We start from the raw sequence: 23,071 nt of genomic DNA, 5'->3' as shown, positions 1-23,071 counted from the left end.
TAAATACTTGAAGTCCTGTCCCCCTATCAGCCCTATGTTCGTTGATCTATATTGAATCCTGGTCAAGCAATGTCTTGATTTAAAATTCTCATCCTTGTTTTCAAATCCTTTCATGGCCTTACCCTTCCCTATCTCTGTAATCTCCTTGAGCCCCACAACCCTTCACGATATCTGCGCTCCTCCGATTCTAGTCTCTTATGCATCCCTGATTTTAATTGCTCCACCAATGGTGAACACGCCTTCAGCTGCCTAGGCCTCAAGTTCTGGATTACTGTCCCTACACTGCTCCACCTCGCTTTCCTCCTTTAAGACACTCATTAAAACCTAGCACTTTAACCAAGCATTTGGTCATCAGACCTAATATCTCCTTTTGTGGCTTGGTGTCATTTTTTTTTAATAATGCTCTTGTGAAGCGCCTTAGATGTTTTATTACATTAAAAGTGCTATATAATGTTGTTGCTGAAGTGGAAATATTTGCAGTGCTATGGGGAAAGAGCAGGGGAATTCTTTGGATATTTCTTTCAAAGAGCTGGCACAGGCATGATGGGCCAAATGGCATTGTTCTGTGATATATCATTCTATAAGTCTATGAACTCTGTGTCCTTGGGCTGGGAAATGTAAAATCACTCATTGTTTCTAATCTCAGGTATCCAGTTAGCCTTGGTGGAACATGCATCCCAGAAACATGAGCATAGTAACATCAGTAGGACATTCAGCCCCTTGAAACTGTTCTGCCATTCAATTAGATCTTGGCTCATTTGTACCTCAACTCCATTTACTCGCCTTTGATTCATCTGCCTGGTGGCACAGTATAAGGTTCATGCCCCCACCTTCACATGGTGAATAACCAGCCAGTACTAACTGTGTAGGCTCTCACACAAAGAATGGTCCCTTTAGTAAGGAATTGGAAAGCACTCAGCACTATTCAAACAATAGCTCTGCATGAATGCAATAGTGTTCTGGAGAGGAAGAGGGTAGATAAGGGATGAAATTTAACTGAAAATGGGAAAAAATGCAAAACAACAGCACCAAAGTGTTGTATGAATAAGGTTAGCTGTTCTTTTTTAGTTTATGAATTTATTCTAGATCAGACAGATTTACATTTTTCCCTGGAATTAACATAGCAATCAGAATACTATTTTTGATAATGAAAATTTTTATTACCAGTTCCACTTGTAACTTTGGGAATAGGGTTGCTTGCATGTATGAAATAGGAACTGCAAACTTAGGAAATGCTGGTGCCCAAAACAGCTTCGTTGCATCTTCGTGAATTTGCATCTGCACAAAACAAGTATAAAATTAATTACATTTTCATGCAAAGAAAACTACCAAAAATAGATATCATGAAAAGAATGTCAATGATACAAGATGTATCAAAATGCTGAAAATTCTATTGGAATATCAGATTTTACAGTAAAATCAGTTGTTCAAAACACGATACAAGCCAAATGTTCACTCTCCTTAGCTTCTCCCACGTCTCTCCACTTAATTTCTTCACCAAGGTCATCTCCTTTGAGTCCCATCTCCTGCTGCCTTGGTCACTTTCCCCTCAGCTCTTGATCAGTCCAATAAACATACTTAGTCCCAGTGCTCACTGATATCTTTAGTGACACCCTTCCCATAAACACCCTAACCCTCATCTTGAAAATTTCCTCTTGAATATTTTGTGTACCTCCCATCTTCTCAAGAAGCCCATGCTTGACCTGTTCATGTCTTCAACTACCACTCTATATCTAATAATTTCTTCCTCTCCCAGATCTTCAAATGCTCATTACCAGCTGCCTTTGCATCCACCTCTTCGACAAGGAATAACCTGTTAGTTCGGACAAAGCTGGTTGGTGACAACTCTGACGAAACTGACTGAAGAGAACCAGGAGCACAACAATATGAATTATATGGCAACCAGACGTGTCATCCAGCAAGCTATTAGCATGCTGAAGCTGCATGTCAAGTGCCTGGATAGGTCTGAAGCATCCTTCATTATACAGCATCAAGGCTCTCCAGGATAATCATGGTGTGCTGTGTTCTGCACAACATAGCAGGGTAGCGAGGACTAGAGATGCAAGAGATGCATGAGTCTCAAGACTCATCATCTAATGAGGATTCCAATGGCGAAGAGAAAGATGGGGTGACCAATGCAAGACCAGCCAGGGAGTTCCAAAAGGTTCGAAGGTCACTCACACTGGTCCAAAGTCACTGTAAAATACCACCCCACTGTCCCATAAGCATCCATCCACTGAGTCCATATCTTCAGCACCAAACAAACGAAAAGCAGAATTTGCTCTCACCATTCAAGAATGGGGAACCACACCAACTTGTATTTATATAGAGATCTTAATGTAGTAAAACATCACAAGGCACTTCTCAGGAGCATTACCAAACAAAATTTAACACAGAGACAAACAAGCAGATATTAGGATAAGTGATCAAAAGGAGGGTGATAGGCAGGTTTTAAGAAGCATCTTAACATAGGAAAGAGAGCTAGAGAGTCAGAGGGAGAGAATTCCAAAGTTTAGATCCTAGGTAGCTGAAGGCACGGCCACCAATAATGAAGCAGTTAAAACTGGGGATGCACAGGAGGCCAGAGGAAGAGTACAGAGATCACAAATGGTTGTAGGGCTGGAGGAAGTGAAAACAAGGATGAGAATTTTAAAATTGAGGCATTGTTGAACCAGAAACTAATGTAGGCCAGCGAGCACAGGAGTGATGGATGAATGGGACTTGGTATGATTTAGGATATAGGCAGCAAAGTTTTGGGTGAACTCATTTACAGAGGGTGCAAAGTGGTAGGCTGGTCAGGATAGCATTGGAATGGTCCAATCTAGAGATAAGAAAGGCATGAATAAGGGCTTCAGCATCAGATGATGAGGTAGGGGTGGAACAGGAGGAAGTGGTGCGAAGTAATAAACTTAATGTGGTGACAAATTAATAGTATTATCAAAATATCAAATAACACCCATGTGCATATCTTTGGTGAACTACAAAGCGTTTCTTTGCCTAGCTCTGGCATTTCTAAGTAGTGCTCTCCCTGTGGCTTCAGTAGAGATAGTGGAAGACTGCTCTGATCCTATCTCTGAAGTCTGAGGTTCTCGTGACTGATGACTTCTGGATGTTGGAGCCCTACAGGGGCCTGACAATGACTGCTCCACCTGCACCTGTGCTGGAGCAGGCTGGGCCAACAGGAGAGAAGGCAGCAAGTCAGGTACTGGTTGGGGATGGTGAGACATGCAAACACTTTGAGAGGAGTTTGCACTTTCATCTCCCTTATTATTACCCTCCCTTCCCTGCATAAGTGACACATCACTCGTGTCTCTCTGTGGGAGAGCAGTCTACAGGAGATCAGTGATGCCTTGGAAGTCCACCTTTAATCTATCTGCGAGCATGTGGAAGTCAGTAAACATATCAGCGGCTAAAGTTTGCGAGGCTTCCTTCTAGGCCTGCAGAGATTCATTTGTGCGCCATGATTCAACTTCTACAGATGCAGTCAGACTCTCAATGGAACACTGTATCTTCAAAAATGCCTACACCATCACTCCACAAATGTGTAAGCTGAACTCTTCCATCCTCTGTGACACTGTGAAAAATGGGCCTGGCAGCACTGCTACTGAGCCTTTAACATTCTCCTTCTAATTGATGGTCCACCACTGGTTCAGGATTTCTGTCCAGCTGAGCAGAGCTTGAAGAGGACTGTGCCCTGTGACAGGGACTCTACATAGCTATGCATGCTACCACCCTCTGCTCGTGCTCACTTGTGCTGTGCAATTCACCAGATGATATTTCTCCTAATTGTCTAAGAGGACCCACCAATGTGTTAGTATCTGCACTGTGTTACGACCAGGTGAGAAAGGTGTCTAGGGGATCCCTTTTAGCCTTCACCTGGTCTTACTGTAACAGGGTTTTGTTTTAAACACACTGCGTTTTGAGCTCGCCTTTGGTGAATCCTTGTTCATCGCTTTCCAATTATAAGGCAAAGAAATGAGCACAAACAGGCTTTCTTAGGTTTAAAAAGAAATGTGAAATTTATTAAAACTTAAACTTAAACTCTAATTCAATTAACGCCTATGGATACACGCCGCCCCCCATACTAGCATGCATACGCAATACGCACATGCAAATAGAGGCAGAAGAAAAATAAGGTAGTGTGGTTTGAGGCAATCTCTGAAGAGGGGTTTTGTTACTGTGCTTCGAGATCGCTATAGTCCTTGCTTGTAGGTAGATTTTGCTTTTCGTTGTAGCCCAGTATTCTTCTTAAACCTTGTTTACTGTAGAAGACTTTTCTCTCTTAGGGTTCATATGTTTTCAATGGATTCTGAAGCTGGTGAGAGCGAGATGAGAGCAGACAGGAGAGGTGGCGCCAAGCCAGCCACGAGAAGTCTTGTCAGTCCAAGAGCAAACAGCTTTTTCTCTTCAAACACTGTTTCTCCAATTTAATACTCCCCTAGTTGGCCAGCAGGTGGTCATGTGACCGACCCGATTGACTAGGTCTCTTCTGTGTATTGGGGCAGGGACTGGTTCCTTTGTTCCAACACTGTGCTCATATGAAAATAATATCTTTCCAGCCAGGAGCTTGGCAACCCTTTGTAATAGGCCTTCTTCCCAGCAACAATTTAAAATTTAATGTCCATGTGGCGAAATATATGTCCCTCATTCTTGGCAGCTGGGGGCCTGTATGACAATTGTTTGAGGCATTGTGCCCTCAGCAGAAAACAGCTCCTCTGATGATCCCTGTTCATCTCCGAGCAGAGGCTCGACTGCTTCGCATGACGTGGAGAGTGAAGAGATGTATATAATTTACTCATGGTATTCTACAATGTTGAAAAGCATGATTAAGTTTAGCATAATTGACAAAGTGATTAAGTCAACTCAAAATGACTATCCCTTGTAAGAGATTAGGTTTGGGATATTAATGCTGTCACCCTGCTCCAATGCACGACCAACCTTGCCATCTCATAGAGACAGATATGTCACGAATCTCTAATGTTTCTTCTTCTGCTGGGTATAGCCCCACGATCTCATCCGCCTCTGGTGGTCACCCTAACCCTGTGCAACTTTTGCCTGCAAGATATGAGTGGCTTTAAGATGTCTGCATCCGATGGATGCAGTGCATTCGGTGATGGTGATAATCAGGCAAATGGATGACAAATGGCACCGATATGCATTTGAGGAACATCGTGACAATGCCGTTTGAGGACGTGTGCTGAGAATCAGGGGAGCTGGCTGAAGTGTTCAAATTACATGAGGACTGGGGTGACTAGCAGTGCTGGATGGAGCAAGGGTGAAGTCGAGGATATGCATTGAAATGGAATGATGGGTGCTGCTGAAAGTGAAATGGATGTGAGGAGTGTTGTGGACGGAGTACACTTGACAAGACAGAGTGGGGGGGGGGGGGTGGGTGTGGGGATGGTACTACAGCATGTAAGTAAATCTGTGACTTTGCTCACCCTTCCTGACCTGGTTAGGCCACCAAAACTCTTTCCCACTGAATCCCGGCCCTAACTGTCACACTCCTGCTCTCCATTCAAGAAAGTGAGGGCGGCGGGGTGTGTAACAGAAAGCAGGAAACTATAAGCCAGTTTGCCTAAGATGTATTGTATTTGGATTTCCAAAAGGCATTTGATAAGGTGCCACATAAAAGGTTACTGAACAAGATATTGTCCATCTGACAGGAAGAATAAAAAGGCATATTATCTAAATGGTGAGAGATTGCAGAGCTCTGACATGCACAGGGATCTGGGTGTATTAGTGCACGCATCACAAAAGGTTAGTAAGCAGGTACAGCAAATAATTAGCAAAATTAATAGAATGTTCTTGTTTAATGCGAGGGGAATTGAATACAAAAGTAGGGAGGTTATGCTTCAGTTATACAGGGCATTGGTGAGACGACATCTGGAGTACTGTGTACAGTACTCGTCTCCTTTTTTAAGGAAGGATGTAAATGCGTTGGAAGCAGTTTCGAGAAGGTTTACTAGACTAATACCTGGAATGGACAGGTTGTCTTATGAGGAAAGGTTAGACAGGCTAGGCTTGTATCTGCTAGAGTTTAGAAGAGTTCAGAAGAGTAAGAGGTGACTTGATTAGAACATATAAGATCCTGAGGGGTCTTGACAGGGTGAATGTGGAAAGGATGTTTCCTCTTGTGGGAAAATCTAGCACTAGATTAAAAACACTGTTTAAAAATAAGGGATCGCCCATTTAAGACAAAGATGAGGAGAAATATTTTCTTTCAGAAGGTCGTGAGTTTTTGGAACTTTCTTTCTCCTTGTGGGACATTTTGCTAGTGCTGCTGTTGGAGAGGGTTTAAACACATTTGCAGGGGGATGGGGACCTGAGGGTAGACTCAGTTGGGTCAATATCGGAAATGAAAATGGAATGCAGAAAGTTAAAGGATGCATCTGGAAGACAGAGGAAACAAAGGATAGAAAATATAAAAAGAGTTTGGCCATGCTCAGGGGTATCTATTTCAATGCAAGGAGTATAGCAAATAAAGCAGATGAGCTGAGGGCACAGATAGCCATGTGGCAGTACAATGTCATAGCTGTTACAGAAACATGGCTTAAGGAGGAACAGGAATGGCAGCTCAACGTTCCTGGTTACAGGGTTTTCAGACAGAATAGGGAGGGGGATAATAAAGAAGGGGGAGTAGCAATTTTGGTCAAGGAAACTATTACAGCTGTGAGGAGGGATGATATGTTGGAAGATTCATCAAATGAGGCCATATGGATTGAGCTAAGGAACAAAAAAGGGCATTCACACTGCTGGGAGTGTACTATAGACCTCCAACAGTCAGAGGGAGATAGAAGAGGAGATATGTAGGCAAATATCTGAGAAGTGCAAGAACAATAGGGCAGTAATAGTAGGGGATTTTAACTACCCCAATATTAACTAGGATAGTTTTGGTGTGAAAGGAATTGAGCGAGCAGAATTCTTGAGGTACATTCAGGAGAACTTTTTTGCCCAGTATGTAGCAAGTCTGACAAGATAGGGCATAGTTTTATACATACTTTTAGAAAATGAAGATGGGCAGGTAGAAGGGGTGGCGGTGGAAGAGCAATTTGGTGGTAGTGATCATAATTCAGTCAGTTTTAACATAATTATGGAAAAGGACAAAGATAGAACAGGAATTAGAGTTCTCAATTGGGGCAAGGCCAATTTTACAAAACTGAGGAGTGATTTAATGAAAGTGAACTGTAAACAGCTACATGAAGGTAAATCAGTGTCAGAGCAGTGGGAGGCATTCAAAGTAGAGATTCAAGGGGTTCAGAGTAAACATGCACCCACAAAGAAAAAGGGTGAGACGGCCAAATCCAGAGCCCCACAGATGTCAAGGAGCCTACAGGGTAAGATAAGGCACAAAAGGAAAGCTTATGTCCAACACCAAGAACTCAATACTACAGAAAGCCGAGATGAGTATAGAAAGTGGAGGGGTGAAATCAAAAAGGAAATTCGGAAAGCAAAGAGAGGGCATGAAAGAATATTGGCAAGTAAAATCAAGGTGAACCCAGTGATGTTTTATCAATATATTAAGAGTAAGAGGATAACTAAGGAGCGAGTAGGGCCCATAAGAGACCAAAAAGGCAACCTATGTGTATGGATGGAAGATGTTGGTATGGTTAGAGTCATAGAGTGATACAGCACTGAAACAAGCCCTTTGGGCCACCGTGTCTGTGCTGAACATCAATCACCCATTTATACTAATCCTACATTAATCCCATATTTCCTACCACATCCCCACCTTCCCTCAATTCTCCTACCACCTACCTACACTAGGGGCAATTTACAATGGTCAATTTACCTATCAACCTGCAAATCTTTGGCATGTGGGAGGAAAGTGGAGCATCCGGCAGAAACCCACACAGTCACAGGGAGAACATGCAAACTCTGCACAGGCAGTACCCAGAACCGAACCCAGGTCACTGGAGCTGTAAGGCTGCGGTGCTAACCACTGCACCACCCATGAATACTCAGAATGAATACTTTGTGTCTGTCTTCACGAAGGAGGGGGACGATGTAGATATTGCGATTAAGGAGGAGGAGTGTGAAGTATTGGACGTGATAAATATAGGGAGAGAGGAAGTATTAATGGGATTAGCATCCTTAAAAGTTGATAAACCACCAGAGCCAGACGAAATGTACCCTAGGCTGTTTAAAGAAGCAAGAAAGGAAATAGAGAAAGTCTGACCATCATTTTCCAGCCTTCATTGGATACAGGTGTGGTGCTGGATGACTGGAGAACTGCTAACATTGTCCCTCTGTTTAAAAAGGGATTGAAGGATAGATCGAATAATTACATGGCCAGTCAGTCTAACCCCGTTGGTGGGCAAATTATTGGAATCTATTCTGAGAGACAAGATAAACTGTCACTTAGAAAAGCACAGGTTAATCAAGGATAGTCAGCATGGATTTGGTGAGGGAAGATCTTGTTTGACCAACTTGATCAAATTTTTTGAAGAAGTATCAAGGAAGATAGATGAGGGTAGTGCAGTTAATGTGGTCTACATAGATTTTAGCAAGGCTTTTGACAAGGTCCCACATGGCAGACTGGTTAAAAAAATTAAATCCCATGGGATCCAGGGAAATGCAGCAAGGTGGATACAAAATTGGTTCTGTGGCAGGAAACAAAGGGTAGTTGTTGACAGGTGTTTTAGTGACTGGAGGGCTGTTTTCAGTGGCGTTCCGGAGGGCTCAGAACTGGGTCTCCTGCTTTTTGTGGTATATATTAACAATTTGGACATAAATTTAGGGGGGGCATGATCAAAAAGTTTGCAGATAACACAAAGATTGGCCGTGTGGTTAGCTGTAGGCTGCAGAAAGATATTGATGGGCAGAAAAGTGGCAAATGGAATTCAACCTAGACAAGTGTGAGGTGATGCATTTGGGGAGGTCAAACAAGGCAAAGGATTAATGGGAAAATACTGAGAAGTGTAGAGGAAGTGAGGGACCTTGGAGTAAATGTCCACAGATCTCTGAAGGTAGCAGGACAGATCGATAAGATGGTTATGAAGACATATGGAATCCTTTCCTTTATTAGCCAAGGTATAGAATATAAGAGCAGGGAGGTTATGTTGGAACTGTATAACTCATTGGTTAGGCCACAACTTGAGTACTGTGTGCAGTTCTAGTCACCTCATTACAGAAAGAATGTAATTGCACTAGACAGGGTAGAGAGGAGATTTATGAGGATATTGCCAGGACTGGAAAAATGCAGCTATGAGCAAAGATTGAATCAGCTGGGATTGTTCTTCTTGGAACAGAGAAGGTTGAGGAGAGATCTGATTGAAATGTACAAAATTTTGAGGGGCCTGGATGGAGTGGAGGTGAAGGGTCTAATCACCTTAGCAGAGAGGTCAGTGACTAGGAGGCATAGATTTAAAGTGACATGTAGAAAAATTATAGGGGAGATGAGGAAAAACTTTTTCACCCAGAGAGTGGTGAGGTCTGGAACTCACTGCCTAAATGGGTAGCTGAGGTAGAAACCCTCACCTCATTCAAAAGGAGTCTGGATATGCACCTCGGGTGCCATATTCTGCAGGGCTACGGACCAAATGCTGGAATATGGGATTAGAATAGGTGGATCGTTTTTTTGGCTGGCACAGACACGATGGGCCTCTTTCTGTGCCTTAAACTTTCTGTGATTTTCTGTGAAAAAACAGTGGAAGCAGAGTCTTTGAATAATTTTAAGGCAGAGGTAGATAGATTCTTGATAAGGAAGGGGGTGAAAGGTTATTGGGGGTAGGAGGGAATGTGGAGTTGAGGTTACAATCAGATCAACCATGATCATGTTAAATGGCAGAGCAGGCTCGAGAGGCCGAGTGGCCTACTCCTGCTCCTGATTCGTATGTTTGTATGCTCGTATGTAAGAGTTCATGGTGTTGGGGACAATATATTAGCATGGATAGAGGATTGACTAACTAACAGAAAACAGAGAGTTGGGATAAATTGGATATTTTCAGGATGGTAAACTGTAACTAGTGGAGTGCCACAGGGATCAGTGCTGGGGCCTCAACTAGTTACAATCTATATTAATGACTTGGATGAAGGGACCGAGTGTATTTCAGCCAAATATATGGACGATACAAAAATATGTAAGCAAGCAAGTTTTGAGAAGGACACAAAGGGCTGGATTTTATGCAGGAGGCGGGGCCTCCGGATCCGGGCCAAGCAGTCAGGGGAATCCCGTCTCTGCGATCCTCCAGTCTTTTGGGGTCAAGTTTTTAGGAGGCGGGATTTCCATGCCTTTAAACACCTAGTAGGGACGGGGAACCCGCCATCCGCCCCCACCCCCCCCCCCATGCTGTCGGCCAATCACAGGGAGCAGTGGCCACTGCTGCTACTCCAGAGGCCTTGGACCCAGGCCCAGCGCTGGAACCTCAGACCTCAGATATGTGAGGCAGGGTTGCTGGGACCAGTCAGGGAGGCCCAGGAAATGGGGGGTGGGCATTCGTCCGGGTGGAGGGGAATCCTGGGCGGTGCAGTTGTTCCCAGTGGGGGTCCTCCGTGGCCACAAATTGCCCACAAAGGATGGATCCCCACCCCCAAGCCTGCAGGGAGGGCGCCTCGTTTTCCAAGGCGTCCTCCCCGCTTGGTGGAGGCCCCCCCCGCCACCGCAGGTAAGATCCCAGCAGTGGCCGGAAGAGGCCCTTATTTGCCCTCTGAGCAAGAAGGCGGTAGTCAGCCTGTCCCGCCCCCGGGAGAATCACAACCGGGATTCCCGGCGTCAGGTTCCATGGTGGATGATTCTGCTTCAATTCCCCAGCCCCCCTGCCACAAAACCCGCTGTCGGGATGAGCACAAAATCTGGCCCAAAGGGTCTGCAAGTGGGCAAAAATCTGGCAGATGGGAGTATATTGTAGGAATATGTGAGGTTGTCCACTTTGGCAGGATGAACAGAAAAGCAGAGTACTATTTACAGGGAGACAGACTGCAGAATGCTGCGGTACAGAGGGATCTGGCTGTCCTTGTACATGAATCACAAAATGTTAATATGCAGGTGCAGCAAGTAATTAGGAAGACAAATGGAATGTTGCAATTATAGCAAGGGTGATGGAGTATAAAAGTAGGGAAGTCTTGCTGCAACTGTGCAGGGCAATGGTGAGACCGTACCTAGAGTACTTGTACAGTTTTGGTCTCCTTACTTAAGGAGGGATATACTTGCCTTGGAAGCAGTTCAGAGAAGTTCACTGGGCTGATTCTTGGGATGAAGGGGTTGTGTTATGAGGAAAGGTTGAGCAGGTTAGGCCTGTACTCATTGGAGTTTAGAAGAATGAGAGGTGATCTTATTTAAACACGTAAGATTCTGAGGGGGCTTGACAGGGTAGATGCTGAGAAGATGTTTCCTCCCGTGGGGGAATCTAGAACTTGGGGGAACAGTTTCAAGATAAGAGGTCTCCCTTTTAAGATGGAGTTGAGGAGGAATTTCTTCTTTCAGAGGGTCGTTAATCTTTGGAATCCTCTTTTCCAGAGAGCTGTGGAGGCTAGGTCATTGAATATACTGAAGGCTGAGTTAGATATTTGATCTACAAGGGAATCAAGGGTTATGAGGAGAGGGGAGATGGGGGGGGAGGGGGGCAGGTAGGAAAGTGGCATTAAGGCCACAATCAGATCAGCTATGATCTCATTGAATGGCGGAGCAGGCTCAAGGGACCAAATGGCCTACTGCTGCTCCTGTTTCTTATGTTCCTATGCTCATATTGTGTGGGTCACCTCCAGCCATAGTGGTGGCAGCAGGTCTTTTTCCCATTGAAAAAAGACCTCCCTCCAAGCACCTACTGCATACAGCAGAACATCCAGAAATGGCTTTGTGAACCTAGGTGCAGCCTTTGCTCTCTCCGCAGTCACTTCTCTTAGATTTCCCCTTCAAATAGCTCACCATCCATCTCCAGACACATCCTCCCCCACTGAATTCGTGAACAGGGCTTTTAAATAGTCAAGCTGAAATCACATCATGCAGGTGTGTGGCATGCCCACTCACCTGGAAGTAAAATTATAATGAGCCATCTCCATTGAAATCCGACATACCTGCAAGTCCCATGATATATCATGTTTATCACACTGTCATCACTCCCTAACCCCTCCCCAACTATGCATTCCTTTCCCGTCAGCACATTAATATCGGGGATATCCTGTCAGCACCACTTGGCATCCTTTGTTATGTTTTTGTTACACTTTAAGAGGCCGAAATTGAGCTTGGTAGCGCCTACTCTAAGGTTCCAAAATATACACGGCGCATGTACACATTCCTGCTGCAAAGTGTGCCAGATGCCATCTTGATAAAGGGGTTAGCGTATGTGTAGTGTGTATCCACCAGCAGTATGCAAAGCAGATTTGATGCCAGTGCTGCGATTTTCGAGTTCCACACACCAGCCTACACCCTTTCAATCTCAGAGCTGAACCCCCTTTAAGCAGCATGAGGGACCTCCCGCCAGTGCTATTTAAAGGGATCATTAACTTCTTACAGATTAGTTGCTGGTTTATTTCCTTTGGCTGTTGCTGCAATTCTATGGGGGGAAATTTGGATAAGGCCCAAAGAGATTGTGATGTGTGATTAAACTGTGCCCATTTGTTGCGATGCGGGCAACACACTAAATTCATGCTGCCTGCTCATTTATATGATTGCAGAATGCCGCCCAATGCTAAACAAACTGTTTGGTGGCTGATTAGGGGGTGCAAAATCTTGAGAGGCTAGCATGGTTTCAAGCTAGCCTGCACTACTTAAAACAAGTCTGAACCTCTTAAAGGCCTCAAGCAAGTGCTGGAAGTTATTGTAGGCATGGCACAACATGGCAGAGAACAGGCTCCGAGATTTGCCAATGCAGCACTGGAGGACTTGGTGCAGGCGCTGGACAGGAAAAGAGAGATCCCCTATCCACAAAGGGCCAGGAGGTCCTTCAGACAAACTCTGAGAAGGCAATGGGAGCAGATAGCCATGGAGGTCAAGTCTAGGAGTATAGACAAAGGACCTGGATACAGTGCAAGGTAAGTGAATGTATCGTCAAATGCCACATTCCACCAATTGCACCACTAGCCTCGCACACTGTTCAATGCACCATATCCCCATCACTCAACTACCAACAATATCTATCCATCATGACTCATATCTCACATACATAGCTTCATCTCACCCTCAAACAGTTAGCACTGCTGCAAACCACAACCACACATCTCACACCTTGCACACACTACCAGCTATTCAAATATGACAACCACATCACCCAAACACTTTGAACCACATTGACTGACACACTTCCTTCTCTCTTGCAGGACAAGATGAAACATAACTAAAGACAGCAGCACCTAACAGGCACGTCTGCATGTCTTCACCCATTTAGAGGAGATAGTGCTCACCATCATTGTAGCATCCATGACTGAGACTGTGGTCAGCAACAGGGCTGAATGAATTGAAGATGACAGTATGGACTAGAAATTCTTTTGTGTACCAGCAACACTGCAGAGGCCTAGTAGTGCTTTAGTGGCGTGTCCTACGCCACCGGCTTTCTGCACTGCCTGCACGGCTTTCTGTGAGAAGAAAGGCACAGACAGGGGTGTCCTCTGCATGTGCCGGAAGGCCTTGAATCAATGCTATCCTAACGTCACATAGCCCAACCAGTTGATGTGATGCCAGGATCCCTAAATTGTGTAATGCAGGTCCTGGCAGCATCTTTGTAGATCACACTGCAAACAAGAAGTTTTCTTCTGCAAGATTGGGCCTGCACTAGTGTTATTTGAAGGGCCAGACAACCAAATTGCAGGTAAGCTGACTTTTAAGAACATTTTCTACTGCAAAGTGTTTGGAAGTGTGGTGTATTTTGGGCGCTATTGTGGTGAGTTCCTGGATTTGACTGGGAGTCTTGCTGCATTCTCTCAGGTGAGGCAGAGGAGTAAGGGACCTGTCCATACAAAGACTGAAACAGGTATGGGGATAGCCGTGACACTGCCTTTGGGTCTGCAGCATCACAGGGAGATGGAGCAGAGGCTGCAGCGAAGGCAAGCTTCACACCATGCCCTTTGCGAACTTCGAGTCTGATTCCTCCATGCGTCTTTACAGCGACAGCAGGCTGCCTGGCAGGCCAGCCAATGCACCCAGCATCTCGGTGTGCATGTCCATCACCGCTCTCCTGTATGCTGCCCCATCAAGGTCCTCATCTGAGTCCTCTGCAACAGAAATCATCTGCGACCTCACCTCTGGCCTCGCTGGAGCCCACTTGTGCCTGGTGACTCACCATGTACTAATTCCAACTCCATACTAGCCTCCAAGATACATGCAGTGCTAGCATCTGAGCTGGTGGCTGCAAATATCAGATCCAGTAGCGGGGTCTCTTTATCATTGCTGTGCTCTTACCGTCTCTCTTTCTTGTTAGGCTGCTGAGACTGAGGCTGAGCATGCAGCAGTTCTTAGGTGTCTGAAAGCAGGAACTCAGAAGGGGAAGGTTGTTGTGAGGAGACAGGGGTGACATGGGAAGGAAGAGGTCCATGGCCACACCATCTGCAGTTTGCACATCATACCAGATAGCAGGGTGAGAGTGTGCTGGGAATTGAGAAGCAGCATAAGGTAGGAACATACCGTCATCCTTAATGTTCTCAGTGACACTGGATATTACCAACCCTGGCCATGTGTTCCCACTCCCTTCTGAGGGTGATCCTTGAGGGCATCCTGGCCCCCCATGGCATCATAGCATCTCTTTTCTTGTCCATCTCGACCATTAATGCCTCCAGCGCTGCATCCTTCACTCTAGAACCCTCTCTCTACGCTGATTGTGCACTTTGCCATTATTTAAATTGCAGAAATATTCTTCAGCGCAGATTCCCTTTAACAGCGGCAGCCTGCCTTTAAGAAAAGCAGTCTGGCTGCACCATGTGGTTTTTGAACAGCGCTACTGTGCTCCCTTGCTGAGCGCAGAGGGACACAGCGGAGTTAAGAAGAAGACAGCAGCACAGGAGTCACCCGGCCAGACACTGCAATCATTCAAGTGAGGTGGGTGCGCCAAATTTGTCTGTTGCCTATTTCAATCTGAATGGGTGCAGCTCATTGTGAAGTGAACCCCACATCCAAAACCTCAAGTTTTTTAGCCCTATGTTCCTATCTAATCCTCCTTCTTTCTCACATCCCACTTCCCCCTCATCCTGCAATCTCTTCTGATTCCCAACCTGCAGATGGTATAAGCATGTACCTCTTGCTTTTCCCACTTCCTCTCAAAGTAACCTTACTCTTATGACTTGCCCCTTTCAGATACCTAAAAACTGCTGCCTGGCCAGGCAGTGGTGCACAGCCTAAGAGACTGATAATGCTGAAATACAGTTACTCGATCTCAGACTTGCAGCCACCAGATACTGGTACTGTGCATACTATATAGAGGGTACTGTAGTGGTGGGATCTGCACTTGGTGAATCACTAGGCATGAGTGGCCAGCAGCCAGGGCAGAGAGAGAGGGTCATTCACGTGTCAGCTCCCCTGAGGGGATGGTTGCACATGAGTACTGCTGCAGAGGACTCAGATGAGGACTTCAACAAGACAGCTTATAGGAGAAGGCTGATGGGCATGCACACAGAGATGCCTGGCATATTAGCAGGTCTGCCACAGAGCTTCCTGGCACTGTCAAGAAGCATGCAGGACTTTGTTTCCAACTTGGCACAGGGCTTCATGCGCAGATTGAAGTCCATCTTTTTCAGTACGGAAGCGATGACCCATTCCATGACAGCACTTACAGACACAGTCATGATGCAGCACTGGGTGACCCATGTCTCAGCTTTCATTGTTCTTTCTTTCTTTCTTTTCTTCTTTTGGGCCTCCTTATCTCGAGAGACAATGGATACGCGCCTGGAGGTGGTCAGTGGTTTGTGAAGCAGCGCCTGGAGTGGCTATAAAGGCCAATTCTAGAGTGACAGGCTCTTCCACAGGTGCTGCAGAGAAATTTGTTTGTCGGGGCTGTTGCACAGTTGGCTCTCCCCTTGCGCTTCTGTCTTTTTTCCTGCCAACTACTAAGTTGACCCATGTCTCAGCTTTCATTGTAGCAGAAGGAAAAGCCACCCATCATCTGAATGTTGCACTGGAAGCACAATGAGAAGTCATACAATCTCCAAGTAGCTTGGTGCCATGCAGATTCTGACTGCTGTCAATGTGGATGAGGATGAAAGTGCTCAAAGGATGTCACAGCAGTCCAGCAGTCTGATCTCCAACAGATTATCAGGATTGCTGAGACACTGCCTCAGGAGTGTAACAATGGCTCCATGGAACACAAACCTGCTGTCCACCCTATGCATGACAGGATTCATGCTCCCACCAGTGCCACTCTGCCTGTGCCTTTGCTTTTGCCTGTCAGCCAGCCAGCCCAGACATGCCACACATGCTGAGATCATGCAGTCTGAAGTCAAGCCTTCAAGGGCCGGAGCTGCTCAACGGCATCTTCCAGGACCATCTGCAGTCTCCCCCAGTGAAGGTCAGCAGTCTTCTACCAGCCATGTTGCAACCACTGGGTAGCACTGCGTAGGAGGACTAGGACAGCCAAAGGCACATGAAACACAGACTAAGGAATTCACAAGGGTGATTAGTTGACTTTTGTGAGAAATACTGGATGGTCTGTTTGATAAAGTTACTTTGGAATGCTTGTTTTGTGGTGACTTTTATTTCAGTATTGTGGCCAAGAGGACATTGTGATGGTCAATAACAGAGGGAAGATAAGGTGTGGGACTGTTGTTGAATGGGGAATTGGAGTTGTATTCCGCAAATGAATGAGTCAATCATGGACAGCTCAGCCACAGCATGAAAGGATATGACATGAAAAATTTCATGGCCACTGTCACTTTCAAAAGCTACTGGCAACAGAATCCTCCCCCTGCTCTGAGGCTGCAGATCTGCCTGCTACAGGTGGCAGATTTCAGTGAGCATCTCCTGTAAAACGGAGATGATGGACACACTGTGTGTTCTGATGAAAGGTCACTGACCTAAAATGTAAACTCTGCTTTTCTCTCCACAGATGCTGCCTGACCTGCTGAGCATTTCCAGCATTTTCTGTTTTCGTTTCAGACACACTTTTCCTTGCTGAGACACTAAGTGGATATGCCTCCTACTGAGAACCCTTTTCCCCCTCCTCCTCCCTCTGCAAGTGGCTTGTCCTCCTCTGTGTTGCTTCAGCTCCATCTCCCTAACATGCTGCAGACCAAGTGGGATGGTAACTACAGCATCCATGACTGGGAGCAAGTGGTCTGAGCAGAACCCTGTTAGTCAGAACCAAGGTCTTCACCACATGCAGCACTACTCCCTATAGACTTCACCAACTTTAAACAGCAGTAGAAAACTCACAGCACTTCTACAAATTCAGCAGCAGCCAGTGGAAATCAATCAGCAACTAACCTGAAAGTAATGATCCCTTTAAATAGCACTGAAGGGGGTGGGTGGCAGAGGGGGCCTTCCTGCTGATGAACACATGTTTGGCTATAAAAGAGGGCATTAGCTGGAATTTTGAGGTCAAAAATGGCATTCCTAGCCTCAAATCAGCAGTACATGATTTGCCTACACTGCATATACTTCCGGTGCACACTCCTAAAGCCCTCACCATAATGCCGTGCGGTGTGGATCGCACTGCAAGTGTGCGCACCCGGTACGGATAACATTTTGCACCCAAACAGCACCCACAGCACCAGAAATACGGGCGCTTTGGAGCTGAACTTGGTGGCCTATGAGTTCTCGGTATTTTCTATAGATGGTTAAAGTTTTAATAGTCTACAGGGGAGCGGTGTAACAGGATCTGAAGTACTTCTTTGGTGACTTAAAGGCTTGTGCACAGACTAGTTGCTCCCATACATGAGTGGACCAGTAGTGTTTTCTCTTGGCATTCAGCATGAGTGCAAGCATGAGCAGAGGCGTGTAGAGCAGGAAAAGTACGAGAAGAGAGAAGAGGAGGAGGGAGAGAAGGGTTCTCAGCAGGAGACCATATCTCCAGAGGCTCTTCAGGGAGCAGATTTGCTGGAGAACCGATTACATGAGTGATGTGATGCCCTGGAAGCTCCTTTACTGATATCCAGAGCCATGATGACAGTAGTCTGAGCTTCTGTAGTAGCAAGCTGGAGATGGCATGACAGAAGTCTGAGCTTCACCGACAGCACTCAGACGTTGGGTGGATGCCACTTGTACTGAAATGGAAGTTGAGATATGGACATTGGACACTGCATCAATTGAATTCAAGAGGTGAGGTGAGAGTGACTGCCCTTGATATCATGGCAGCATTTGATTGGGTGTGGCATCAAGGAACCCTAGCAATATTGAAGTCAATGGGATTCGGGGGGAAACTCTCCACTGGTTGGAGTCATAGCTAGCATGGAGACATAGATGGCACAAAGGAAGACAGTTGTGGTTGCTGGAGGCCAAACATCTAAGCCCCAGGATATGGCTGCTGTAGGTCCTCAGGGTAGTGTCCTAAGCCCAACTATCTCCAGCTGCTTCGTCCTAAGGTCAGAAGTGAGATGTTCGCTAATGATTGCACAATGTTCAGTAACATTCGAGCCTCCACAGATACTTAAGCAGTCCGTATTCACATGCAGCAAGACCTGGACAACATTTAGGCTTGGGCTGATAAGTAGCAAGTAACATTCAAGCCTCACAAGGGCCAGGCAATGACCATCTCCAACAAGAGAGAATTTAACCATATCCCCTTGACATTCAACAGCATTACCATCGCTGAATCCCTCACCATCAATATCCTGGAGGTCACAATTGACCTGAACTAGCCATATAAATACTGTCGCCACAAGAATAGGTCAGAGGCTGTGAATTCTGTGGCGAGTAACTCACCACCTGACTCCCCAAAGTCTGTTTACCATCGACAAGGCACAAGTCAGGGTTGTGACAGAATACTCTCCACTTGCCTGAATGAGTACAGCTCCAACAAAACTCAAGAAGCTCAACACCATCCAAGACAAAGCTTGATCAGCAGCCCATCCACTACCTTAGACATTAACTCCCTCCACCACCGGTACACAGTGGCAACCGCGTGTATCATATGCGAGATGCACTGCAGCAACTCACCATGGCTCCTTCGACAGCACCTTCCAAAGCCGCAACGTCTACCACCTAGAAGGACAAGGGCAGCTGCTGCATGGGAACACCACCACCTGCAAGTTCCCCTCCAAGCCACACACCATCCTGACTTGGAACTATATTGCTGATCCTTCACTGTCGCTGGGTCAAAATCTTGGAACTTTCTTCCTAACAGCACTGTGGGTGTACCTACACCCCAAGGACTGCAGCGGTTCGAGAAGGCAGCTCACCACCACCTTCTCAAGGGCAATTAGGGATGGGCAATAAATGCTGGTCTAGCCAGCGACGATCTCATCCCAAGAACGAATTTTTTAAAATTGCACACTACGCACACAAAATCTTTGCTCTGTCCAGCTGTCATACTAGTTTTGCACTCTTCCTACTGCACACCCTTAAAAATTAAATTTTATCACAGAACACAGAAAAGAATACCCATTACAGAAAAGAATACCCATTATCTTTTCTGTTCTACTTTCCAAGTGTTTCAATGCTTTTTCCTCACTACCAATGCAAAATCAAGGGCTTCAAGCTTGGGAACCTATCAGAACAACCATGCACACCCTGTATTCCAGTGCCTGGCCCAACATCTTAGTACCCGATATTATTAGTGGGCCATAATTTGCTGCAGCAGGTATCTAGACTTGACCTTGGATATTTAGCTTTTTAAATTTTTTGCGTGCAAGTTGTTGAAAGTGCAAGATGATATGTTGCATCAAGGGGAAAAAGGCATCTGGGACTTGAATAAAAAGGATAACTGTGTAATCCTTAACCAATCAGATTGAAGGATAGAGAAATTAAAAGTGTAAGGCCTGAGAAGGCAGTGTAATTTAGAGTGGGTGAATTCAATATCAAATCAGGTACAGAAAGAAAAATAACAAAAGGGAAAAGACCAGATTAAGAGAGAGAGAAAAATGTGACTGAAATGAAAAGCAAAAAAAATAAACATTTTAAATTTGATATTCTTAAAATCTCCAAAAGCAACTAATACATAAAGGAGTGAGACTACGCATTTGTACTAGTTGATTTTCAGAGCTAGAAAGGCTAATTGGCAGTAATTAATACTTTTCACATTGTGACTGGAATGGACAAGATTTAAGACCATACCAACCACACAAATACAGCAACCTCACAACATTCAATGCATTTCAATGGTGAGGCAGACAGCGACAATCCATTTTCATGAAGTTAACGCCGAAGCAACACAACTTGGATAGCAACTTTTGGATATTCACATTGAATCTGTCCCTCGCCGTAAGTTGCTGTATCAGTTGTACATAAATTACAGAGTCTGCCACTAGCCTCTCACCATTATTTTGACAGACAATTCTGGCCCAATGATTGTGCACACACATGTGCAGCAGACCAAATGCCTGTGGGTACTAACAACCCCAGCTCTTCCTGTTCTCTGGCGCAGGCTACATTTGATCTGTACTCTCCTTGCACATCTTTTCAGTGACTGAATGTCCATTCCCTACTACTCACACAGCTGCACTGCCAGATTCGGCTGGCTGTCCATCGAACTTTACTCTGAGGTCCAAAGACATTGCTTTGCACTCCAAACACTGCTCTTGTATCAGTTAAGCATTACATCTCCTCATATTTTCTGCATCCGGTAGCTTTTGTGTCCTGCTTCAAGCTCAGCTGAACAAACCTGTCACTGTTGACTCAACTTCACTTAACAATGCACACTGCTATGTTTGCACTACAAAATAATTGTAAATGGTGCGCTGGCTATCATAACACAAAGATAAATTGTTGACCCAATTTTCGCTAATTGTAATACGCACCTTTGAAATAAAAACCATGATAAAATGACTGGCACTATTATTACAGAGACTGAAATAATAAGAGTACTTTAAACATTTAGAGCCTTCAATATTGACCAAGCAAATAACAAAACAAGCAAAACAATGTGGTTCTGGTCATGCAGGCCCCACCTGCCAAGATAGAGGCACATTAATTTCATCACATGGACATGAAATTTCAAATTGTTGCTAGGAAGAGGAGAAGGGCTATTACAAGGGGTTGCCAAACCCCTGGCTGGAAAGACATTTTTGCATACTAGCAGACAATGTTGGAACAAAGGAACGATTCCCCCAGCTCCCAATACACAGAACGGATGTGGTCAGACCAGTTTAGTCACATGACTAACTGGCTGTTGTAGAGTTTTGAACTGAGAGTTTTAAATTGGAGAAAATAGTGTTTGAAGACAGAAAGCTCCTGGCTTCTGGATTGAGAATATCTCTCTCTTGTCTGCTCTCATCTCTTTCTCACCAGCTTTGGAATCCATTGAAGACACATGAACCCCAAGAGAGAAAAAGTCTTCTACAGTGAACAAGATTTAAGAAGAATACTGGGCCCCAACGAAAAGCAAGAATTATCTACAAGCAAGAACTACCTACAAAAGGACTCTACAGTGAGCTTGAAGCACAGTAACAAGAAATTCTTCAGATATTGCCTCAAACCTCTCCACTATTTTTCTTCTACTCTTTTCTGTCTCTATTTGCATGTACATATCACGTATGCATGCTAGCATGGGGCGCGGCGTGTATCTGTAGGCGTTAACCAAATTAGAGTTTAAGTTTATGTTTTAATAAATTTCACTTTTCTTCTTTAAACCTAAGAAAGCCTGTTTGTGCTCATTTCTTTCCCTTACAATTGAAAAGCGGTGAACAAGGATTCACCAAAGGGGAGCTAAAAACACGGTCTGTTTAATATTAAACCCTGTTACAGTAAGACCAGGTGAAGACTGAAAGGAAACCCCTAGACCTCTTTCTCACCTGGTCGTAACAGAAATTTGGATGCTCGCATCTGGAATTTGACCCACAGACAAATGAGAGAAATTGGAAGTGGGAAGCCAAATTGTTCCCAAGCAAAAAAGAACAAGATTAAGACAGGTTTTCTTGTGATTGTGTGTGATTGAATACTAACCTGTCTGCAACTGAAGCTAGCAGCTCTCCAAGCCAGGGTGAAATAACTTGGGATGAGTTAAAAGCACTGTCTATGGAGGAGTTGAGGAAAATGACTGAGCAGTGTGGGATCACTGTACATGGCAAGGCTAGGAAGTCTGAACTCCTAAGGTTAGTGACCAGCCATTTTTCCCTTGAATCTGAAGAAACAGAAGCAGTGTTAGAAGTAGACCCAGACAGGGTAGTGTTAGCAAAGATACAATTGGAACAAAGGAAACATGAATTTAAGGAAAAAGGGAGAAAGAGAGAACCTTCTTGAAGGAACGGGAAGAGAAAGAGAGAGCCTTCCAGAAGGAACGTGAAGAAACAGAAAGACAGGAGAAAGAGACAGGCAGGAGAGAGAAAGAATATTCCAGAAAGAATCCAAAGAAAGAGAGCTGAAGAGGCTTGAGTTAACTCAGGGGCGAGAGAGTAACCCCAGTGAAAGCATGGCCAATATGGAGGAGCATAATTCAGGGCTGGGTATAAAATTGCTAAAACTCACTCAACTTATTCCAAAATTCAATGAGGAAGATGTGGAAGTGTTTTCTGTGTTTGAGAAACTGGCAAGGCAGGTAAAACGGCCAGCTGAGACCTGGTCTCTTTTACTACAAAGCAAGCTAACTGGAAAAGCCCATGAGGTTTATTCCTTGTTGCCAGATTAGAGTGCATCAAACTATGAACTGACCAAAAATGCGATCCTCAGGGCATATGAATTAGTACCCGAAGCCTATCACCAAAGGTTTAGAACCCTCAAAAAGCAAGCTAATCAAACTTATCTGGAGTATGAAAGAAGTAAGCAGCCGGCTTTTGACCAGTGGCTGAGGGCTCTTAAAATACTGCTCACTGATGAGAATCTCAGGGAAGTAGTTCTGTTAGAGGAATTTAGAAACTCTCTCCCACTCTCAATAAAGACCCATGTAGAGGATCAGCGTGTTCAGGGAGCCTGGCAAGCGGCCATTCTGGCCAATGAGTTTGCTTTAATTTATAAGTCGGTTTCCCAGGGGAGAACCTTTCCTAATGACCCCCACAAATCCAAAAAGGACAAAGCGTGGGAAGGTGATCGCCACCTAGGCAGTCCTGGGAGAGAAAGGAA

General features: G+C 45.1%; 1 protein-coding gene across 4 annotated transcripts in view; it reads right to left on the bottom strand.

Moving 5' to 3' along the window:
• The window catches only part of ttc6 (tetratricopeptide repeat domain 6), a 414,842-nt gene that overhangs the window by 249,309 nt on the left and 142,462 nt on the right, over positions 1-23,071 (bottom strand). For all 4 annotated transcript variants that reach the window (XM_068039290.1, XM_068039292.1, XM_068039293.1 and 1 more), the window contains one exon: positions 1,165-1,278. In XM_068039290.1, coding sequence (XP_067895391.1) covers positions 1,165-1,278 — 114 coding nt within the window. The remainder of the gene's footprint in view (positions 1-1,164; positions 1,279-23,071) is intronic.

The sequence above is a fragment of the Heterodontus francisci genome, chromosome 9 (genome assembly GCF_036365525.1).
Source record: "Heterodontus francisci isolate sHetFra1 chromosome 9, sHetFra1.hap1, whole genome shotgun sequence".
NCBI lineage: Eukaryota > Metazoa > Chordata > Chondrichthyes > Heterodontiformes > Heterodontidae > Heterodontus > Heterodontus francisci.
Note: the sequence above shows the minus strand (reverse complement) of the source record. Positions and strands in the feature narration are given on the sequence as shown.